Source organism: Lampris incognitus, chromosome 6 (assembly GCF_029633865.1).
Source record: "Lampris incognitus isolate fLamInc1 chromosome 6, fLamInc1.hap2, whole genome shotgun sequence".
Lineage (NCBI taxonomy): Eukaryota > Metazoa > Chordata > Actinopteri > Lampriformes > Lampridae > Lampris > Lampris incognitus.
Genome location: NC_079216.1, coordinates 23,594,770 through 23,615,983, shown reverse-complemented (window position 1 = coordinate 23,615,983; position 21,214 = coordinate 23,594,770). Strand labels below are relative to the sequence as shown.

The 21,214-nt window shown below is 42.7% G+C and overlaps 1 protein-coding gene across 1 annotated transcript in view; it reads left to right on the top strand.

Moving 5' to 3' along the window:
• Positions 1-21,214, top strand: part of LOC130113779 (homeodomain-interacting protein kinase 3-like) — a 118,981-nt gene that overhangs the window by 22,649 nt on the left and 75,118 nt on the right. Inside the window, exon 2 of the mRNA XM_056281403.1 lies at positions 7,669-8,648. Within this exon, the coding sequence (XP_056137378.1) occupies positions 7,671-8,648 (978 nt within the window). The 5' untranslated portion in view covers positions 7,669-7,670. The remainder of the gene's footprint in view (positions 1-7,668; positions 8,649-21,214) is intronic.

Below are 21,214 nucleotides of genomic sequence, written 5' to 3'. Positions count from 1 at the left end.
GCCATATCTGAGACTGACCAATAAAAGAAAAAGATTAAGATGGGCAAAAGAACACAGACATTGGACAGAGGAAGACTGGAAAAAAGTGTTGTGGACGGATGAATCCAAGTTTGAGGTGTTTGGATCACAAAGAAGAACGTTTGTGAGACGCAGAACAAATGAAAAGATGCTGGAAGAATGCCTGACGCCATCTGTTAAGCATGGTGGAGGTAATGTGATGGTCTGGGGTTGCTTTGGTGCTGGTAAGGTGGGAGATTTGTACAGGGTAAAAGGGATTCTGAATAAGGAAGGCTATCACTCCATTTTGCAACGCCATGCCATACCCAGTGGACAGCGCTTGATTGGAGCCAATTTCATCCTACAACAGGACAATGACCCTAAACACACCTCCAAATTGTGCAAGAACTATTTAGAGCAGAAGCAGGCAGCTGGTATTCTATCGGTAATGGAGTGGCCAGCGCAGTCACCAGATCTGAACCCCATTGAGCTGTTGTGGGAGTAGCTTGACCGTATGGTACGCAAGAAGTGCCCATCCAACCAATCCAACTTGTGGGAGCTGCTTCTGGAAGCGTGGGGTGTAATTTCTCCAGATTACCTCAACAAATTAACAGCTAGAATGCCAAAGGTCTGCAATGCTGTAATTGCTGCAAATAGAGGATTCTTTGACGAAAGCAAAGTTTGATGTAAAAAAAATCTTATTTCAAATACAAATCATTATTTCTAACCTTGTCAATGTCTTGACTCTATTTTCTATTCATTTCACAACATATGGTGGTGAATAAGTGTGGCTTTTCATGGAAAACACAAAATTGTTTGGGTGATCCCAAACATTTGAACGGTAGTATATATATATATATATATATATATATATATATATATATATATATATATATATATATATATATATATATATATATATATATATATACACATGCATGCAACAGAAAAACAACAAAAAGAAATAATGATAATACCAAAAAGGTACATTCAATGAAGGCACTAGAATATGAGAATTCATCCAAATTTTACAATACATTTATCCAGTTAAGTAGCTTCGACGACCATATTTTTTGCAGAGAGGTTGTTAGCCTACCCCAGACTCATCCATTAAGTGAGATAAATCATTGTTCTTGATAAAATGTATAAATCGGCCCCACACTTTCTGAAACAACTCTTGTTTATCTCTCAGAGCATATGTGATGATTTCTAAAGGTAAACATAACGATAGTGCCTTAAACCACTGTGTAATACTTGGACTGCCCGTCTTTTTCCATGTTAAAGCAGTCATTCTTTTTGCTTGTAAGAAACACATGTTCATAAAGATTTGTTCACTACGTTTTATATTATGTCCATCTGGATAGATGCCAAGTAAAAAAAAAACGTTGGCTCCAACATTAATTTAATTGATAGTCTCTTCATTTTCCCAAAATTCCCTTATTTTGGGACATTGCCAGAAACAATGGAACAGTGTACCCTTATCTTCACCACATCTGGTGCATAGGTCTGGGATATTAGTATTAAATTTATTAAGTTTTTCTGGTGTAATATACACTCTCATTAGCCAAATATGTTGCAGCAGTTTTAGCCGTGTATTGGCTGTCTGTTTGCGCTATCTCACATACCTTGCTCCATTGTTCTGGTGTCAATTCTTCCTGTAAGTCAACTTTCCATACATTAAGTTTAGAGTCTGAGATTCTGAAGATTACGCTAACAAGTCATAGAATTCAGATATGATACCCTTCCCAAAGGGCTTTTTGACTAGAACAGTGGTCACCAACCTTTTCAAGCCTAAGGTCACATCCCAAGTCCAAATGTAAACCAAGATCTACCACTTGCAAAAAATGACAGAAAAAAACAAGCCCACAATGTAGTCCCACTTTGACACTTTATTATGTTACCTGTCAGTCATAAGCCAGTTATTTTTGCTTCAAAGCCCCTATCAAATATTTGTCTCCTACCAAGATCACAAGCCATCCATCTATCCATTATCCAAACCGCTTATCCTGCTCTCAGGGTCGCGGGGATCACAAGCCAATTATAATTTAATTATGACAACAGGCGAAGTATTCATTTAATCATACAAATAGTATAATAATAAATAAATAGTAAGTGCAACTATCATTCAGAATGTTATGACAACAGTCATGTTAAATTTTCAATATTTCCACAGGCCTATCACTCATTCACCATTCATAATAATCTCAACAATCAGTCAATTACAGGCCTAAGCCAATCATGTGCAGTACTGTTTCACTTTCCCTTTTAAACAACATACAACACAGATCATATCCTTTTGTAAACAATAGCCTACAACGGATCATACTTCAAACTGGCAATACTCACTCACTCTGATGGCTGTGGATGAGATCCCCACCCCCCACCCACATTCAATGTGATGGCTGTGATTGCACACTATCAGCAAGTGCTCTGTAGTCTGGCCCATAGTTTGATACAGCAAGTCTGACACTGCTTGTGAGATGTCTATTAGTTAGACAAAACCTGTTCTTTGGTTTAATTATTTTCATATGCGAAAAGGCCATCTCATAGAGATACTATGTTGATCCAAAGTAGGCCTTCACCTTAAGTGCACAAGATGAAAGGAGGGGAAACTTTTCAGTGTTTAGAAGACCCCAATAGTCACTGTCTCTTGATCTTGTTTTCAACTTGATGTCATTTTGCAAATCAATTATCTTCTCAATCTCAATGAGGAGGAAAGGGTTTGAGATAAATGCAACAATGTTCCCTATGTCGTTAACTCCTGAAAATACCCGTTGAATTCGGATGCCAGTTTCTCCAGGTGGGTGCAGAATTCTTGCGGGAGAAAAACATCTGCAACCTCTACTAATCCTTATCAGTTTTGATATGAAGTTATTAGTAATTACTTCTGCATAACGGTCATTGTACAAAAAAGTTTTACCCAGTTACAAAAATTCTCCCCAAAACCAAATCGACCAATGAGCTCAAACAAATAAGACCATTCTACCCTGTCACAAGCTTTCTTAGCATTTAATGCCAAGAAAGCTGAATCTGACAGCCCCTTTTGGGCATGTAGAATGTTCAAGACCCTCTTAACGTTCTGAAATCCCTGACAACCCACAATGAACCCATTTTGATCTTCCTTTATGATTCCTGGTAGCAGATGTTCCGGCCTCACTGTCAAGATTCTACAAAATATCTTCAAGTCAGAATTTAAGAGACTGATGGGGCGCGTATTTTAATATTTATCATTTGACTGTCTTTGGTCTGTTTCAGCACTCTACAATCTCTCATAATAATCCTTAAATGACTCATTTATTGCAATAGGATCTGCAATGGTCTCCCCATCATTTTTTAACAGTGATTATTCGAAATTGTTTAATGTGCCATGTCAGAATCCGACCAGGCTTCTCCCCTTGATCAAAGATGTTCTGTTTAAGTTTTGGTAGATTTGCTGCTACTTTAGAGGTTGAAATTTTGTTATATTGTGCTCTTAATAGTAAAAGGTATTGGTGTAATTTAGGACATGGATTCTTAAAGTATTTGTCTTAATTTTTCTGAATTGGTCTTAATTTTCGATTCCAGTAATATTAATTTTTGTTTGGCTTTTGTAGATTTGGGACTCGTGAAATTAATAATCTGACCCCTGCAATAAGCTTTAAAAGCTTTCCATCTGGTGCTTGCAGATGTTTCAGAAGTGTTAATTCCGAAATAAAAATCAATTTTTTTTCCAAGAAAAGAAATTAATTCTGGGTCCTGTAACCATTTTTGTTGAAATCTCCATCTAGGTGGATAACTTAGCAGCCCTGGATCTGGATAAATTAGGCTATTGGGGGTATGATCTGAAATCAAAATACTGTCATAATTACGGTCTTTAACTTTGCATATAAAACATGCCAAATTAAAAAAATGATAAATTCGGGAATATGCTTTTTGTGTATTTTAGAATACATGAATACGTTGATACTTCAAGGTTCCTGTCCCTCCATTTGTCCCTTAAATTTAGCTCTTCAGCAAATTGGTATATTATTTTCCTACTTTTATTTTGAGTCTTGTCAACTTGTGATAATCTGTCTTTATTAGGGTCTAATGTACAATTAAAATATCCAGCTATAATGTATTGGCCTATGAGGGTTGACAAATTGAAAACTAAATTACTGAAAAAAATTGGGTCATCCTTATTTGGTGCATAAATGTTAACCAAATTAAGTTAATTATTATTAATTATATTCCATATAAAGTGTACCCCGAATTATCAGATATCTGTCCATTTTATCTGCAGTTACCTTTGTAACATTCAGTGGGATGGATTTGTGGATAAGAGTCATAACCCCTGTCACTTGAGTGGGAAAAAGGTGCTGCAAATGCTTCCACCTCCTCCTAATCCTAATATATTCTTTCACTGCTAAGTGTGTTTCAAATAATTTTGGACTGTATATTTTCTAACCTCCCCATTATTTGTTTGACATTTTTCTGATCTTTTGCAACCCTTTGCAATTCCAAGAAGTAAACTTAACTTCTGTTGTCTACTGGTCATAACTACTAATTCCTAATGGATTTCTCATGTAAAGACTCAGAAACTTGACTTTAACTAAAAAAAAAAAAGAAAAAAAGAAAAGGGTAACAAATATGAATGCTTCTTATCGCATCAAACCCAATATACAAACCCCAAAGCCCTGAAACCAGGCTTCTTCCCCCCACCCTGTTGAACATTCCAGTAACCCTGCCATCCACCCTATCTGCCTGAACATAATCTCTCCCTCCTTTAGTTAAGGAAAGCAAACTTCCAAAAACAAGTTGACCTGTTGAGCAACATGTTATAGATCAAAGAAGGTTGAATCTGTTCATCTGGATATAACGTTTATTGACAGATAAGTTTCATCACTCAACTAAGTGACATCTTCTGTGTAAACTGACTACAGGTATCTCCACCCCTTATAAACAATACAGTTCAATACAGTGACTAATGACTGAAACCAACATCCAGTTTCATTTGCAAATATGGATGTGACCATTGAACATGTGTACTATTCACAGAGGATTAGGGATTGTTGCAATCACAGCATTGTAAAATGGATAACAACTGAAACCAAGCGACTAGTTTCATAATCAAATATAGGTGTGGCCATTAACTACCCCGCCCCCCAGTTCAGGGATGGTCGTTGGTCGTTTCCTCTTAACATAGATGGCCTCTTTGACTCCCCATTTAAACCATCGTTCCTCGTGCACATCCTTATCCCTGAAAGCATGGCCACTGGCCTGTAGATGGATGTAGACTGTGGAGTCCTGGCCTCATGTGTTAGCTGTCCTGTGTTGCGCCATTCTTTTGGCCAGCGTCTGTTTTGTTTCCCCAATGTACAAGTTACTGCAATCCTCCTGGCGCTTAACAGCATACACTATATTGCTGCGATCTGTCTAGCTATCAGAATGATCCAGAGTTTAAACAAAAAAACAGGCGCATGTTGCATCATGGGATACTTGATCGGGCAAAGGCAAAATAATTGTGAACATTTATAAAGTAGCAGCATACCCCTTGTTACCCAGTAGGACTCTCACATTTACATGAATAATGGCAACCTACAGAAAATCAAAATAATACCAATAGTATTAGCCCTTAGCTAGTGGTGAGCTACCCTTTAGCCTGTGGGCTCCACTAGTCTCCTTTTCAAACCAAAACACACCGTTTAGTCCTTGTGACTTTAAATTCACTAATAAAGATTACCGCTTTGGTCTCAGATATCATTAACCTTGCACATTTATGGCCAATATGTAACTTCAAACAAAAGGACCCAAGGGTAGACCGTAATACATGTTCTGTTCATTGTAGCACTGCACGCTAATGGAAGTTTAGCTACCTGGCCAGCTAGCTAGTCAGTTTATCGACACCCAAAGTGTTACTCATCCTGTCTTGTTCTCCTCTTGAATTTGACTGATGAACACCTCTACTTTTGCTGGTTTATCAGAAGTTGGTGTTTTATCCTTGTATGTCACCAGCAATTTGGCAGAGGGAAGCATGCTGTTTCTTATCCCCATGCTGCAGAGCTGCTGTCTAACAGTAGAATTCCTTCTGTTTCTTATGTATTGTGGCTGCCAGGTCTGGGTAGAATCACACCGGCTGGTCCTTGTAGAGAATTCGCTTTTTAGCGCTGACGGCTTTCATTACCATCATCTTGTCTGTCATTCAGGAACTTCATAATCGTTGTTCTCGGAGGGGCATTTGGGTCTTTGGCCAACGCTGGGGGCTCTCTCTAAGATAAGTTTTGATTTCAGTGACGTGATTCCTAGTGCCTCGGGTATCCAAACTTCGAGGAAGGAGCAGGGCTAGTCATCCTCTGCCTTCTCTGGTGGGTTCATCAGCCTTCAATTAGACCACCTGGACCTTGCCTCCAAGTCAATAACTTTGTCCTCCAAATCTCTGTTTTTACTTTCAAGGTCCTGGACCTTAGCTTGAAGGGTAGCAACATCATTCTCAGTGCTAGAAATGCGGCTCTCTGCACCTTTAACACGTTCCATACACTCCCCAACCTCCTTCCTCACTCCTTCTATTGCAGCCAGTATTCCGTCAAATCTGTTGGAGAACTTGGCCTTCAGGTCTTTGATAGCTTTGAGGATTGGCATGTTTTTTTTGTTCCTTCATCTTCGGCGTTTTCAACATTCACATCCGCCATTACGCTAACATTTGCTGTATCTTCCCTACTTTGCTTAGTCGAGCCGAATTCTATTTTAGATTGTAAAGTTTTTCCACGACTTCAGCTTGGTCTTCCTAATGTAGATGACATCAGAGTTTGTTTAGCAGTGTTATTGCTCACGTTCCAACAGTGGTTAGTTTGGCTTGAAATAGGATTTACCAAGGTTTTGCAGAGGAGAGAAAAAATGTCTGTCTAGCATGCCGCCATACCGGAACTCCAAGGGAATGTTTTAAAACTTTCTTAGAATTCCAAGTCATGTTTTGTTTTAACCCATACAAGTACCTCTGAGTATGCCTAGGTCACACATAATGGTAAGATTGAGTTTAACGCTCAAACTAGCTCTATCACCATAAACATATCCGTTTCGAGTAATTTTTTGCCTGTCTTGTAATGCGAGTACTCTGCCTGCCAAGGGGCCTAAACCCTGTTGTCATTGTGGAAACGCAGATGAACCAAAAATAAAAACAAATGTTGTGGTTCTATTGGGTCTAAGCTGGAAATCATTGCCATAAAACAACTTCTGGTACTGTGCGTGATTTTCTATATCTTTAGTGTAAGTCCTTAGGCAAGAGCTGTTGAAACAGAAGAGTTCCTAATACTTTTGTAATGTCCAACATTACAATTTTATGCCATAAAGAATGAAGTTAATTTATATCTATGAATAATAAGTAATTACCCATTCATTATTAGGTATTTCTATGATATAGTACAGTAAGATGTTTTGTTTTAATTTTGTGCTCTGTTATATTTTAAGAGACAGTGTTATTTTTCAAATAGAGGTTATCTAATGTGGAGCTAATTGGTATTGATTGTGAAATAATTTTTAATGCAGCTGTAAACTTAACACAGATATTATGCTTATTATGCTTTGCAAGAAACCTGGCTAAAGGAATGGGGCGGGGGGGGGGTGAATCAAACTAGGTTCAGAAAAGGTCTACTCTGTTGATTTTCCAAAAACCAAGACTGAATCCTTGCGTTGCATTGTTTTTTGTCATTTCCTTAGGTATGGCCTCACAAGTCTTGGTCTGCCCGCCACACCTGTGCCCAGCTCAAACAAGTGCCTTAGCAACTAGCAGCAGCGGTACCAGCAAACACACAGACAAACCCCACTGCAGCAACACCACCACCAGCAGAGCCTTTCAGCAACATCCTCCACCCAAGACATATGTGATTGGAGTCAACTACGGCATAGCTTATCCCAACAACGTTGTCCCATCCTCAGCTGAGGCTAATCAGGCAACATCTTACAAGGCGGCAGAGGTGGAAGAGAGGGAGGAGAGCTCTGAAGATCCAGCTGAGAACCGGGGACAGGAGGGTTTTTGTCAGAGCCGAGGCCCACAGCAAGTGAGGCTTCCTGGGGACAGTGGCGGAACTCCAGTTGGAGAAGGCAGTCTTGACTGTGGGCTGCTAAGAAGGGCCTTGGCTGGAGCAGAGGAAGAGGAGAGAAACAAAAGAGCCCAGGAGTTAGCCAAGGACTTGAACTTGCCAGGCGCTGCCCTGAGATGCAAATTGAGGACAGGTGAGGTTAGAGACAGACTGTGGGTGAAAAACTGCAGAGGGGCAATGCAGATTGTGGAGGACATCTCTACCCTGCCTCCACTCCCTCCCCCTGTGGCCATGTTGCAAACTATTGCTGGGAACAACGCAAACATTGTCAGGGTAGGTGCACAAAGAACAGGAGATGTGGGGCTTGTGCAGCACAATGGGGCTGGGACTGAGCTCGACACTGGTACTGGGGCAGCAGCAGGTTCTGAGGTGGTGGCTGGAACCACGTTAACCAGAACGGGGTCAGCTGATGGGGATTATCAGTTGGTCCAGCACGAGGTTCTCTCCTCTATGAAGAACAGCTATGAGGTCCTTGAATTCCTCGGGCGCGGTACCTTTGGCCAGGTGGTGAAGTGTTGGAAGAGGGGCACCAACGAGGTGGTCGCTGTGAAAATACTTAAGAACCATCCATCATATGCACGCCAGGGACAGATAGAGGTGAGCTGCTTGTAATGTGTGTTTGCATGTGAGATGACAAGTTTAGAAAGAAATATTAGCTATAGTCAGCCTTTGTCTCCTGGTGCAGCTAACTATGTTGAAATAATAATAAATCAATTGTAGTTGTTTTCATTTCTGTTTTGTAGACCCCTGGGCGATCACATTTGATTTTTTTTTTTTTTTGGGTGTGTGTGAATGTTTTTGAAAGCTGGGAGTTCCTCTTTCCTATGCATTCTTTCCCCTTAATCCTCCCGATGCCCAGAGACCTCGGTTCCACTTGTCATTTAAATGTGGCCACATTCATTGCCAATACACAGAAAAGAATGTTGCATCATGTACCTTAGATTGCTAATATAAGCTTAGCTGCCATGTGTATCTGTGTATCATTCAATCATTTCATATCCAAGTTAGAATCCAAAATCAGAAAACTAATAACAACCTGTTTTTTTATTGTTTGTTTGCAAATCCCCCACAAGGCAACAGTGGCTGTTGCCTTGCATAACAGCTAATGGGGATCTAAATAAACATAACCCCCCCCCAAAAAAAAACAAACAATAACAGGCTGTTTTTCATTCTTTTGATTTTGTTCTGAAGTTAAAAATAGAACATGACAAAATGGGATATTTGTTGTCTTTAATTTTGTCATTTAACATTTCCGATTTGTTGTGACCAGGAAGTTATTGACTTTTTTTCTGTGCGCCTGGACAGACATGAGTAGAAGCCCCAAGTCATTCAGTCATTCCACTCTGTCTGGTAGCTACTGAACTTGGAGTTATAAAATGTGGTAAAGTGAGCAGCTGAGTGTAAAATCATGGTCAAGCCAGCCATCATCTGAATTTCTTTGCAAAGGTAGTGTAATTACTGCAAGGACGGCTTCTGAGTGAGGAAAAGGTCCTGAAAGACACACATACACATTTTTTTCATGTTCCGTGTTCTTTTATGAACACAATACTGACATCGGTTTGCATTGTTCTTTTTCTTCATGTTTGACCTATTGTAAGTTTTATTTTGCCAATGGGTTATCAGATAATTCCAAAAGAATGCTGTTCCCGATGTCCTCTCTAACATTGTTAAAGTGGAGTCATCCCATTGTACCCGTTTATGGGAAATTGTAATATAAAGTAACCTGTTAGCTCTGTAAGCAGTCTGGAGTGTTTGTTTCATCTATTTGTGGACTTTGGTGAAACATTTTTGCATTGTTTCGCAGACACTTCTGATCCATTACACTTTATGGTGTCTTATTAAATTGATCAATTCTTACAAGAAAGTGAAGCCAATCCATTCACATGATTGCCTTACCATGTTCTTTGATATGCCATGTTGTGCAACCTGGACACATCGTCAGTAATGAACTCAGGGTCATCAGGTGTGTACGGGTCTTAACATCAGACTCCTTCAGCCAAGCGACTCAGCCGGGGGTGATCAAGCCCCAACTTGTGTTCAGGTAGCGCATTACTTCACACACCACTGTTTGTCTAAAAGCTCTTGGGTGCGTTGAGGAGAGGTTTGCTGAAGATAGAAATCAGAGGCTTATGGACTGTCTCTACTGTGATCAGTTTGCGGCCGTACTGAAAACATAGTGGTGAAATCTCTGACAGGCGATGCCGATGCACTCTTTTGCAACAGCTCGCAGACACTTGACAGGTGTGGTATGAATTTGGCCAAATAGTTGGCAAAGCCGATGAGACGTTGCACACCTATTGCGTCTGTTGGATTGGGCTTGTCGATGATGGCCCTCACCTTCTGTGGGTCAGGCTTCAGTCCAGCGGATGAGAGAATGTGGCCGTAAAACTGGACTTTGGCTACCTTGGACTGCAGCTTCTTTAAGCCTAGCCGTAGACCGACGTCATGGCAGCTCTCCATCAGTGCCAGGAGCTTGATGTCATGGTCAGTCTCATCTTCTTTGTCTGTGTCCCCGCAGCCCACAACCAAGATGTCGTCCGCAATAGGCTCGATGCCTTTTAGTGCAACCAGGAGCTCATGTTGTTTTCGCTGATACACCTCAGGTGCTACCGATACTCCGAATGTCAGCTTGAGCCAGCGTTTCCTCCCCCAGGGGTATCCAGAAAATGGCCATGAGACTGCTCTCATTGTCGAGTTTGCATTGCAGAAATGCATCTCTGGCATCCACCAAGGTGAAGACTCTTGCCTTTGGTAGTTTATAGAGGACGTCCTCCAGAGTAGGCATAATATAGTGAGAGCGCTTTAGGGCCTTGTTCAGGAACAAGGATCAATGCATAGTCCCAGCTTTTCCAGCCTTTTCATGATTACCATGTTGCTGATCCAGTTGGTCGGTTCTGTGATGGGTGCAATGTGGCCATCAGCCTCATACTTGCCCAGCTGGGCTTTAACAACTGCCTTCGTTGCGATAGGAATCTTGCGAGGAGCACACTGAACTGCAGGAATACAGGGATCCAGGTCAAAATGGACTTCCCTAGGTACGGATTCCACTGGTGAGTTGAACACCTCACTGTATCTGTTGACCAGCTATTCCTTGTTTAGGGCTCTGGGCTGTGCATATTCCACTTTAAGTACATCGTCAGAGATTGTGAAGTGCATGAGAACCAGGCGTTCACAGGTAGAGCCCGACAGTGGCTTGTCTTCACTATCTCAAATAAGAGCTCGTATTTGTGGCTTCTTACTGTACATTCAGTCTCAAAGATGCTTATGGAGTCCAATGTCTCCCTTGAGTACAGCTTAAGTCTGGTGTCATTTGGGTGTCAGCCTTTTCGTATCCTTGAGGCTAATTACATTACAAGTGGCGCCACAGTCCAACTGAAATTGTTGTGGTTTGTTGTGAAATCATAATGTTACAAACCGTTTCTTCTTGTACTGCACCGATTGACTCATGCATATAGTATATGTCCTCATCACTGTTTTGCTCTGAATTCCCTGCCATATTTTCCTTGCAATGCACTTTTCCAGTAGTAGGTCTTCTTTTGCTTTTTTGACACACTTTCGCAACAGCATTATGCGTTCCACATGATTTGCATCGTTTCCCAAATGCTGGGCAGTGTGCTGTGCCCCTTGAATGTGAGTTGCCACCATATTTACATGCATAGTCTGCGTCTACAGATTTGGGTAAATTACTCCGCCTCACTTGGTTATGCCTGGATTGTTGCTTAGCAACGGTGTGAACCATGTGGATGTGTAGACTTGATATTTCCATTGCTCTCATTCGAATGTCAGTCTGTTCTGCTGCACGGCACATCATTCTGCGCCTTGTGCTCTCGTTTGCAACTCCCAGTACAATTTTGTCACGAAGCGTCTCATCCCTTAGCTGTCTGTACTCACAGGTTGCTGCCTTTTCTCTCAGTCTGGTCACAAAATTGTCTATGTATTCGCCTTCCTTCTGTTTGCAGCTCCCAAACACGCACCTTTCATATATCACATTCTTTGCAGGTTTGCAGCTATACCCATAACAAGGGCGTAGTCCTCATTCGGCCCGGAATATGACCAGATTGGTGCTCCAGTCGCCCGTGAATCTCATTGGTGAGGGGGGTGGAATGTTAGCTGCCATGCTAGCTGTTAGCAAGGGATGCGCACCAGTTACGTTGCTTGTTGACTTAGCTTCAGAACTACTCGAATCCCGACTACCCACTCAGCTAATATATAAATCCATGAATGCGAGTTCAACTACTTCTGACACCATGTTTGTCTAGGATATACTGAATGCATGAATAAATGACAGACACCTGTGCCAAGTTCAGGACGTGTAATCTGAAAAAGCATGTAACAACTCCCTACATCCGGGGTTATGCATAAAACAACAAACGAGTAGATTGCCGATGGCATCGATCTAACGAGACCCCGTAACAGTCAGTCTTCTTCACCCAGAGCCAACAGAAAGCCTTTCCTGTGGCTTCTAAGATGTTCCTAATGGCTGCTCTTCTTTGCAGCCTACAAATTCCTGAGAGTCCCAGGACCTGGTGTAGAGACTGGCCTGCAAAGCCCCTGCAGCCAGCTCACAGTAGGCTTTCCACCCATTCCTTTGACAGTCAGGTACCAGAACTGCATACCTGGCTGTCTTCCTTTCTTGCGCCTCCTCCACCCAATCTTCCCAGGGGACAGTTAGCTCCAGCAAAACTACTTGCTTGGTTGCCACGGACATCAGGACTATATCTGGCCTGAGTGTGGTAGCGGAAATGGTGTCTGGGAACCTCAGTTGTCTCCCTAGGTTGACCAGAAACCGCCAGTCCCTTGCTGTTGCGAGCAGCCCACCTCGGGCCTTTGGCTGGGGCTTCTCTCCTGCTCCAACAAAAGCAATGGTGCATTTTGTTGGGTGTTGCTGCTTGCTGTAGCTGATCCCAGTGCAGATGGTGTCTGCTACTGCCTGCAAAACTTGGTCATGGTGCCAATGATACCGCCCCTCCCCCAAGGCCTTTGGACAGCAGCTCAGGATGTGCTCAGAGATCTGCTTTTCTGGCAGAGTTGGCAAGCAGGGGAGTCTGCCAGGCCCCAGCTGAACTGGTTGGAAGGGCTCAGGAGGATATCATACACTGACTGGACCAAAAACTTGAATCGGTGTGATTCCTTCTTCCAGAGTTCTGCCCAGGTGATCTTTTGGCCGGTTGTGTGCTCCCACTTGGTCCAGGCCCCCTGCTTGCACATACCCACCATTCTGCTGTAGTGAACTTCCTCCACTTCCGCGCATACCTCCTTCCTGGATCAGCTTTCGCCTCTCCTTTCCTTGGACTTAACCGTTTCAAGTTCTTGATTTGCTCCCGATCCTGGCTCGACCAGTTGCCACAGTGCCCATCAGGATGTTGTGCCGCAACCTTGCCTCAGCCCTTTCAACTGCCTCCTGTGCTTGCCACTTCCTGGGGGTGTTGATGAAGTTCTTCACTTCCGATGTGATTAGGGAGCAGGTGAGAGGTGGCTCTGACACACCTTCTGACCAGCTAATCAAGTCACCAATGCTTGAAGCATCACAATTGATGTCAGGTGTCTTTCTGGTCCTGACAGGGGAGTCCCCTAGCTGAGTGTCTGGGTCATCCTCTCTCCCCTGATGGCCAGGATTCTCTCAACCCCCTCAATCCTCTCCTTCTGATTCTCAGAGCACAGCAGTGTTTGGATGATGGCCTCACTGTGGGCATACCAAGTAGATTTTCTCACAGTCGGCATCACAAGGTCCAGCATCTCCTTCCTCTGGGACTTGAGATAGTCCAGCTGAAACAGGATGTGCCTAGGCCCTTCAGTCCAGAAGTGCTTGACCTTCACGTTGAACCAACATGGATAATACACCCCAATGATGAATTCCACAATGAGCTGCAGATTCTTCAGGTTCTTTCCTTTACGTGTGTGCTTTGACACCCAGAGCCCGAGAAGTCTGTTTGCTGTGGTGAGCCAGCAGCTGTGGTTTACTGGTCCAGTCTCCAACAGAGCAAGCCTTGCAGGAAGCACTGCATCCCTGACTGCACAGACAATTTTATAGCCATAGTGTTGATCAGGTGAGAGATCTTTATTGACCATGACAGGCAGCTTGATCAGTGGAGGGCGAGCGCAGAGCCAGGTAAAGTTTGGATTGATATCCAAGTCTGTAGCAGAATCAAGGAGCTTTCCTACTGGCCTGGATAAGTTGTTGTCTGACGGAGCAGAGCCATCAAGGTCAACAATGAGTTGATGCAGGGGAGGTTCACCAGTGTGCAGGTAGCACACCAACCAGACCAGCTTTCTCCCCAGGTGCAGCCCCAGCTTACACATTACTCCAGCTTTCACACCAGTGTTTACATTTGTTGAGTCTCATCCAATGGCTCACAAGGTCTTATCAAAACCCTTCTCTTTCAGCTAGGCAAATAGGACCTTAGCAATCTGCTCTGCTTGTGACTCCTCTTTAGTTGCTTTCTCTGGGGTAAAGTGGAACGGATAGTAGCTGCCAGGCTCACTAACAACACTACAGTGTTCTTCCTTGATGTTTGCAGGAAAAGATTGGTCACTGCCCTCAGCTTCCATCATCACACTGGTCAGGGCAATCTGCCCATCAAAGAGGATGCAGGAGATCCCCCCCTCCTCTGTGCACTTCTCCTCAAACTCTTCCCCAAGCTCTCTCATCAACTTCTCCTGTGCTCTCTTGACCTTGTTCTTATCAATCACTTGTGTTGTCTTCTGTGACGATTCCTGCATCAATCAGAGCTGCAGTTGCTATCGCTGCAGTTGGCCTCAGCCCTTTGCCATATCTTACACTAGCAAGGGCAATGTTTGGAATGTCATCATAGTTTTTCTGTACCTTTGCCGAAGCTGCAGGCTCAGGGTCAGCTTCATGGAAGAGCTCAACTTCAGGGACAAACTCCTCTTCAGCACCACTTCTCTCCAATTCCAGACCCTCATCACCATCTACCAAAAATCTCTCAACATCCTTCCTGGCTGCATTTTCCTCCTTGCTCCTTCTCCTTTCCTCTGCCTTCTTTTACATCCCCTACCTTTCCAATGTCCTCACCTGTCTCTTGTGCTTTTAGTCTGGTCAGTTAAGGGCAAATATGGGGTCAAGGCTGCAAAAAGTCATTCACATTTGAGCCAATGTTTTTCTGTTAATTTAGGGTCCAATGAAGAAAAAAATGCAAGGAGCCCAAAATTTTAGGTGGGGGAAGTCTCTGAAATGGCCACGCCCATTTTTTAGGCCTGGAAATCAGTATCTCGGCTCCTGAATGTCGCAGAGAGCAGATCATGGGCTCAAAAGAAGCAGAAGCACCACATTTATATAAGCATTATGAACAAACATATACCCCAAAACCTTTACTTTTTCAGGTATTTACAAAAAACTAATTTTCACTGGTCACATACATGGCCACGCCCACTTTTTAGCCCTGGGACTATATCTCAGGCTCAGCTCTCGGAGGTTGCCCCGAGTTGATATTGGGCTCAAAAGATGTGGAAATAACTATTTATATTAGTGCTCTGAACAAATATACTGTATGCCCTAAAACCTTCACGTTTTGAGCTATTCATGAACATGTTCTTTTTTCCATTGAATTGATCAGCAGCATGCAATCAACTTTAGCCAAATCTGTGCAAGAAGGCTATACAGTTTGTTTGAGTAAAAGTGTTACATCTACTCATGGAGTGCTAGTATTCAAGTTGACTCTTTGTTATAAGAGGAGGAACCCAGTAACCACCAAAGAAACAAAGCAAACCATGTGAGGTCCAAAAAAATCTTTATTTTAACCTCACACATCCCATCAGACTGGATTCAAACACTTGCTGAGGCACTTGCAATAAATGAGACATTTCATCCCTCTGCCAGCACAAGAACATGAGGTACACTTATTAGATCTGCAACTACACACCCCTGTTACTTGAGACAATGTATCTCTTGTGGAAACTGTGCTCCACTTGACGAAGAGTTCCTCTCCTTCGGTAGTCCAACCCCATTCAATGACAGGGGGACAAGGGAGTTGTAGCAGGCTGTTTCCCCACAGCCATCCTGCCTGGAATGTAGCTCTCAACAGATGCTGTAGAAGCGCATCCTGACTTGGGGGTAGGTCTCTCAGCTCATCATTAACTGAGTGCTTGAACAGCTGGAATCTGAGCTCATCTATACTGACACAGTTGTACAGTCCAGTCTTGTTGTACCAGCTCATTACCCAGGGCTCAATAACTTCCATGCTTTCCTTAACTGTCTCGATACTAGGGCAGCAACTTAGTCCTCTCAAAGCAGCAGTGAGTTCTGTGGACTTACTGTGGTTTATCCAGGCTTTGTATTGAGCAGTCTTTGAGTGGCCAAAGAAGGCGCTCACAGAATCACAGCCACTAAAAGAATGGAACACAGGCATGGCATCGGCCACATCTCCACCAAGCTTCTTGTGTGCTTCTGTGATTGAGTAGAATTGGCGTTTGCCAGGAACTGCAAAGTCAACTATAAGTTGCAAGTCATTACATACTGATAGGAACGGTGTAGTGAACCCTAGTAGGATGACTACCACATCGGAGTCGACTGTTCTAACTGTAACTGACTTGATCCCCTTGTTTAGCATGTGCATCACATGGCAAACGATGCGGTTGTCAGCCTCCTCAAGCATATCTATGCTGTCATAAAGCTGGATCTCGAAGCTTTCGCCGAAGTTTGCAAGCACCTTTCTGCCGTAGGTGATGCTGAACTCCTTGTCCCAGTTCCACGCTTGTGCCTTAGCAATCCTGGCGAACATTAGATTCAGGGCTACTTTGTTGTCTACATTAGACAGAAAAGCTTCAAAGAATTGCTTAGATTCTGGCATGGTGTCATTCTCACTGAAAGCCATCTGTGAACTACCTGCTGATCCCCGGTTCTTCCTAGTCGCAGTCTTGATACTCATATTCTGGTAGAGGTCAGCCACAATGTCAATACGATTGGCTTTCTTCTCATGACCGATCCTGGCAATGCTGTTCAACACTTTGATTACAAAGTCTTGGAATGTCATGCCTTTGGTGAGAGACTTTGCCATGATTCGTACTTGCACAGACAAATCTATCACAAGTCCTTCTGAGGATGTAGATTGAACTTGTACACCGATGTCCTTAAGAATTTGAGACTTTTGGCTATGATAAATATCTCCATCCTAAGTGTAACTCTTGGGCTTACTGTCAAATCAATTAACTTGAATGTGAAATTGAATCAATGAATATCACTGTATTAAAAATCTGGTAAGACTTAAGTAACATCTAAAATATTTGAATAACTGACTTTATATCAATTAGTTTCACCTGTGAATTCACCACCAAATAACTTCCTTGTCTCTTCTTCTCTTGATCTGCAGGCCTCCTTCAGCTTTGCAAAGGTTCCTTTGGGTGGCTTGATTGCAGGGCTAGCGAGTTGGACTTTTGTACATGAACTTGGGAGTTTCAGGGCATTTCGTGAGATGGTTGCATTGACATCCTTCTTACTTAATACAATTCGCTCCTGCACAAACTGGTCATGCTGAGTTTTTCCGACTGTAAAGACAAAACTGGAGTCTTTACTTATGACATCTGGGAAGGGAATGGATGAGTTCAACCTCATGAACTGAGCTTCATCGAACGGGTTGGTAAGGATACCCTGGTACACCTTGAGTGTGTGGCTTGAAAATGTTTCCTTGAAGGAATCCAGCATTTCTTTGTGCCCGTGTGATGGATCTTGACCTTCGACCTCATCTAGGTAGCGCTGGATTTCGGGTAGCGCAAGTTCGAGTTTCCTGAAGAACTCTTGATCTTCCCGATTGATGATATCGACATATCCAGTGTCAGACTTGATGACCTTTATGTTATGTTCCTGCTTTTGATCACATGCAATCTTTGAGAATGGGTTGTCTCTGGTGTTTACTGTGAAAGAGCCTGAAAGAAATTCCTTGAACAAGTATGGGTGTCTCCATTTGAGCTCTTTGAGATCCTGAAGAAACACTGATGCCCACCTGGCATAGTGTGTATGATCAAGTGCAAAGAAAAGAGGAATGAGCTGCTCAAGTGCACTGATCATCATGATGAAGTTTGCCTCTCGAAAGGATCTTATGAAGATAAGAACCTTCTTGATTGTGTCAACAACATTGTTCCAGTAGTGAAACATGGGGCTGTTTTCATTGGCCACCCAGTTACTCCAAGTCAAACTGTTGTCCTCTAGACGTTTTGCCTGAAATGCTTCATCTCTCTTCTTGGCCAGCACCACAGCCAGGAGTTGAATACAGTATCTAGCCTTCTTTATGGAATTCACATCGCAGACAGCAGTTGTCAGACCTGTGATATTCAGATTAGCTGAGGTTAAGATGGTATCAAGGCCAGTTCCTTTTATCAACTGCCCAACACAGACAAGAGAAACCTTCTCAAGGTGCAGCCCACCCATGAACGCGAAGTATGAATGAGAAAACTCTTCCCCCATGGCCCACTGTATCATCTTCTTGATGGCATAAAGGGGCTGATCGGATCCACCCACTGCAACCTGGCCTGGGTTAAGATATCTTGTGTATGATACTGCTATTCTCATGACATGGAGCTGAAGGTGTTCAGTGTTGCTAGCATGGTCAATCACTGGCAGGATGCAGTTGATTGTTTTGGGAACATCTGTCTGGTCACGTTCCTTTGAAGCATGGTGACAGGTCCAAGTAACAGGCTGTAATGCATCAGATCCAATGTTCTTCATAGCCACCATCAAAAACTCTTCTTCCTCTTCCATGCTTTTCTGAAACACGACTTTTAGCTCTGCGTCAACTTCTTCAACATTGATGGTCTGTAGAGGGCGACGAGACTCCTTAAAGACCTTCTGCTCCATTACGCTCAGATATTCCTCCAACACTGTTTCCAAGCCCGGTGTGTTAGGGTTAATGTCCCTGGAAAATCTTCTCTCCCTTGAGAGGCCTTCCTTCATGTCAAATATAGCTTTTTACAACCTTCAGGAGCTGATACGTGAAACGTGACCAGTAAAAATTAGTTTTCTTAAAATATCTGAAAAAGTAAAGGTTTTGGGGTATATGTTTGTTCATAATGCTTATATAAATGTGGTGCTTCTGCTTCTTTTGAGCCCATGATCAGCTCTCTGCGACATTCAGGAGCCGAGATACTGATTTCCAGGCCTAAAAAGTGGGCGTGGCCATTTCAGAGACTTCCCCCACCTAAAATTTTGGGCTCCTTGCATTTTTTTCTTTATTGGACTCTAAATTAACAGAAAAACATAGGCTCAAATGTGAATGACTTTTTGCAGCCATTTTGCCTTAACTGACTAGACTATTTGGCAGATCAGGGTCCCCCATTTGGCGGGGTCCTTTACTTCCAACCTTCTCTCTCTGTCCCTTGATGTAGGCAAAATCTTTCACAGGAATCCTTTTCTCTCTGCTGCAGGAACAGTTAATGTGGGCTTGGCTCACACAGCCCTCACACTCACAGCATCCTGCCCCACAACTGGTAATCGGACATTTGCAAGTCAAAATAGAAAATAATTTGTCTAACTTGACAATGAACCTGTCTTTAGCATGAAGTTTGCCCTTCCCAAGAGAAAACTTCACTGCCTGATTCCAGACCTCCTTGAGCTTTGACATGATGGTCACATTTTCATTGATAACAGGTGACTTGAAGAGACTATTAGCTTTGCTACACTGACAAATCAGACCAGGGAAGATGTCACCCACCAGCTGGTCCACTGGGTAGTTCCTCCTGTCATCTTCACTTTGCTCCCTCAAGTAGATGCCATACTTCAGGATATCCTTCACAGTTGGCAGGTCAGACACCAACACCTGCCACCCAGTGCCAACAAGATTACTCAAATGTGAACTCGATTTCATCCTTGTTCTGACTTGAGCCATTTTTTAACTAGTTCACACTGAAATAAAAACAATAATAAACAGGTAAGTATCCATTATAGACAGGCATTTAAGTATTACACAGGCAAGTATTACAGAAAACCATCAAAATATTCCCTTCATGGATCCCTGTTTTCCTTTACAGGTAACTCAGGCTAACAATAAGTAAGTACACAAATCAATTAACAAGTTTAATATAAAACAAGGTAATGTATGTCTAATATTATTATCTATTTGTTCCTCAGGTTCCTAATCAAAAAACGTACTTAATGGCAATGCCACAAGAAGAACACAGAAGACGGATGTATAAGGATTGCCAACCTCCCCAACATGTGGTTTTTAGCAACAAGATGGCTGCAACTGATGCCTAACAGGAAGTTATCAAAATAAAAGTCTTAACTTCAAAATAAAAAAACCCCAATTTAGTCTCATTCTTCCAGAAGAATATCAAAATAATGAAACATTTGCTAATAATGAAATGCAAGTTGATGTAGGTTAGGGTTATCAGAATTAAAAAATAAATAAATCCAGATTCGTGTTCTACACACCAAAACACGTTTTTTTAAACACCTCTCGATTGATTTACAAAAAATACAGAGCATGGCCCACCCTACTACCACGTTTCCTCCAATACATGTGGAGTCGCCAGCCGCTTCTTTTCACCTGACAGTGAGGAATTTTGCCAGGGGGCCATAGCGCATGGGAGGATCATGCTGTTCCGCCTCCCCCTGAACAGGCGCCCCAACCGGCCAGAGGAGGCGCTAGTGCACCCACCTATAACACCAACAACATAAAATTTACAATACAATAAGACAGCAACACAACAACTGTACATTGACAGTATGAGAGACAAATAAAATAAAGTTGGCAAATTGTTTGGACTGCACATTGTCAGCGTCTAGTCAGCGGCAGTAAGATGACTCAGATGTCTAAGAACACCTCAAATTATGGCCCCTCATCCATAGGAAGCATCTGCAGGGCATTAAAGAATAATATAAAGGGTTGCCATTCTGTGGTGAATATATCATTTGAACCCCTCGAAGAATATTTAATTTTCTCCAGCTTAAGAAAGAACATCACATCTTTAAGCCAAGAGGAGAAGGAGGGAGGCAGTGCAGACTTCCAGTTAAGAAGACTTCTGTGACGAGCTAACAATGTCAGCTTGTTTAGGTTTTAATGAGAACAAATCCGTCGGGATGCCAAAGATGGATATTGGTCATTCTCATATTACGTCACATATCATGTGACGGCAACACATCTGCCATGTTGGAGGACAATAGCTCCAATCCATAGGATGCTGTGTTCCTCTCACTGCGCGGTGGTAAACGTTTT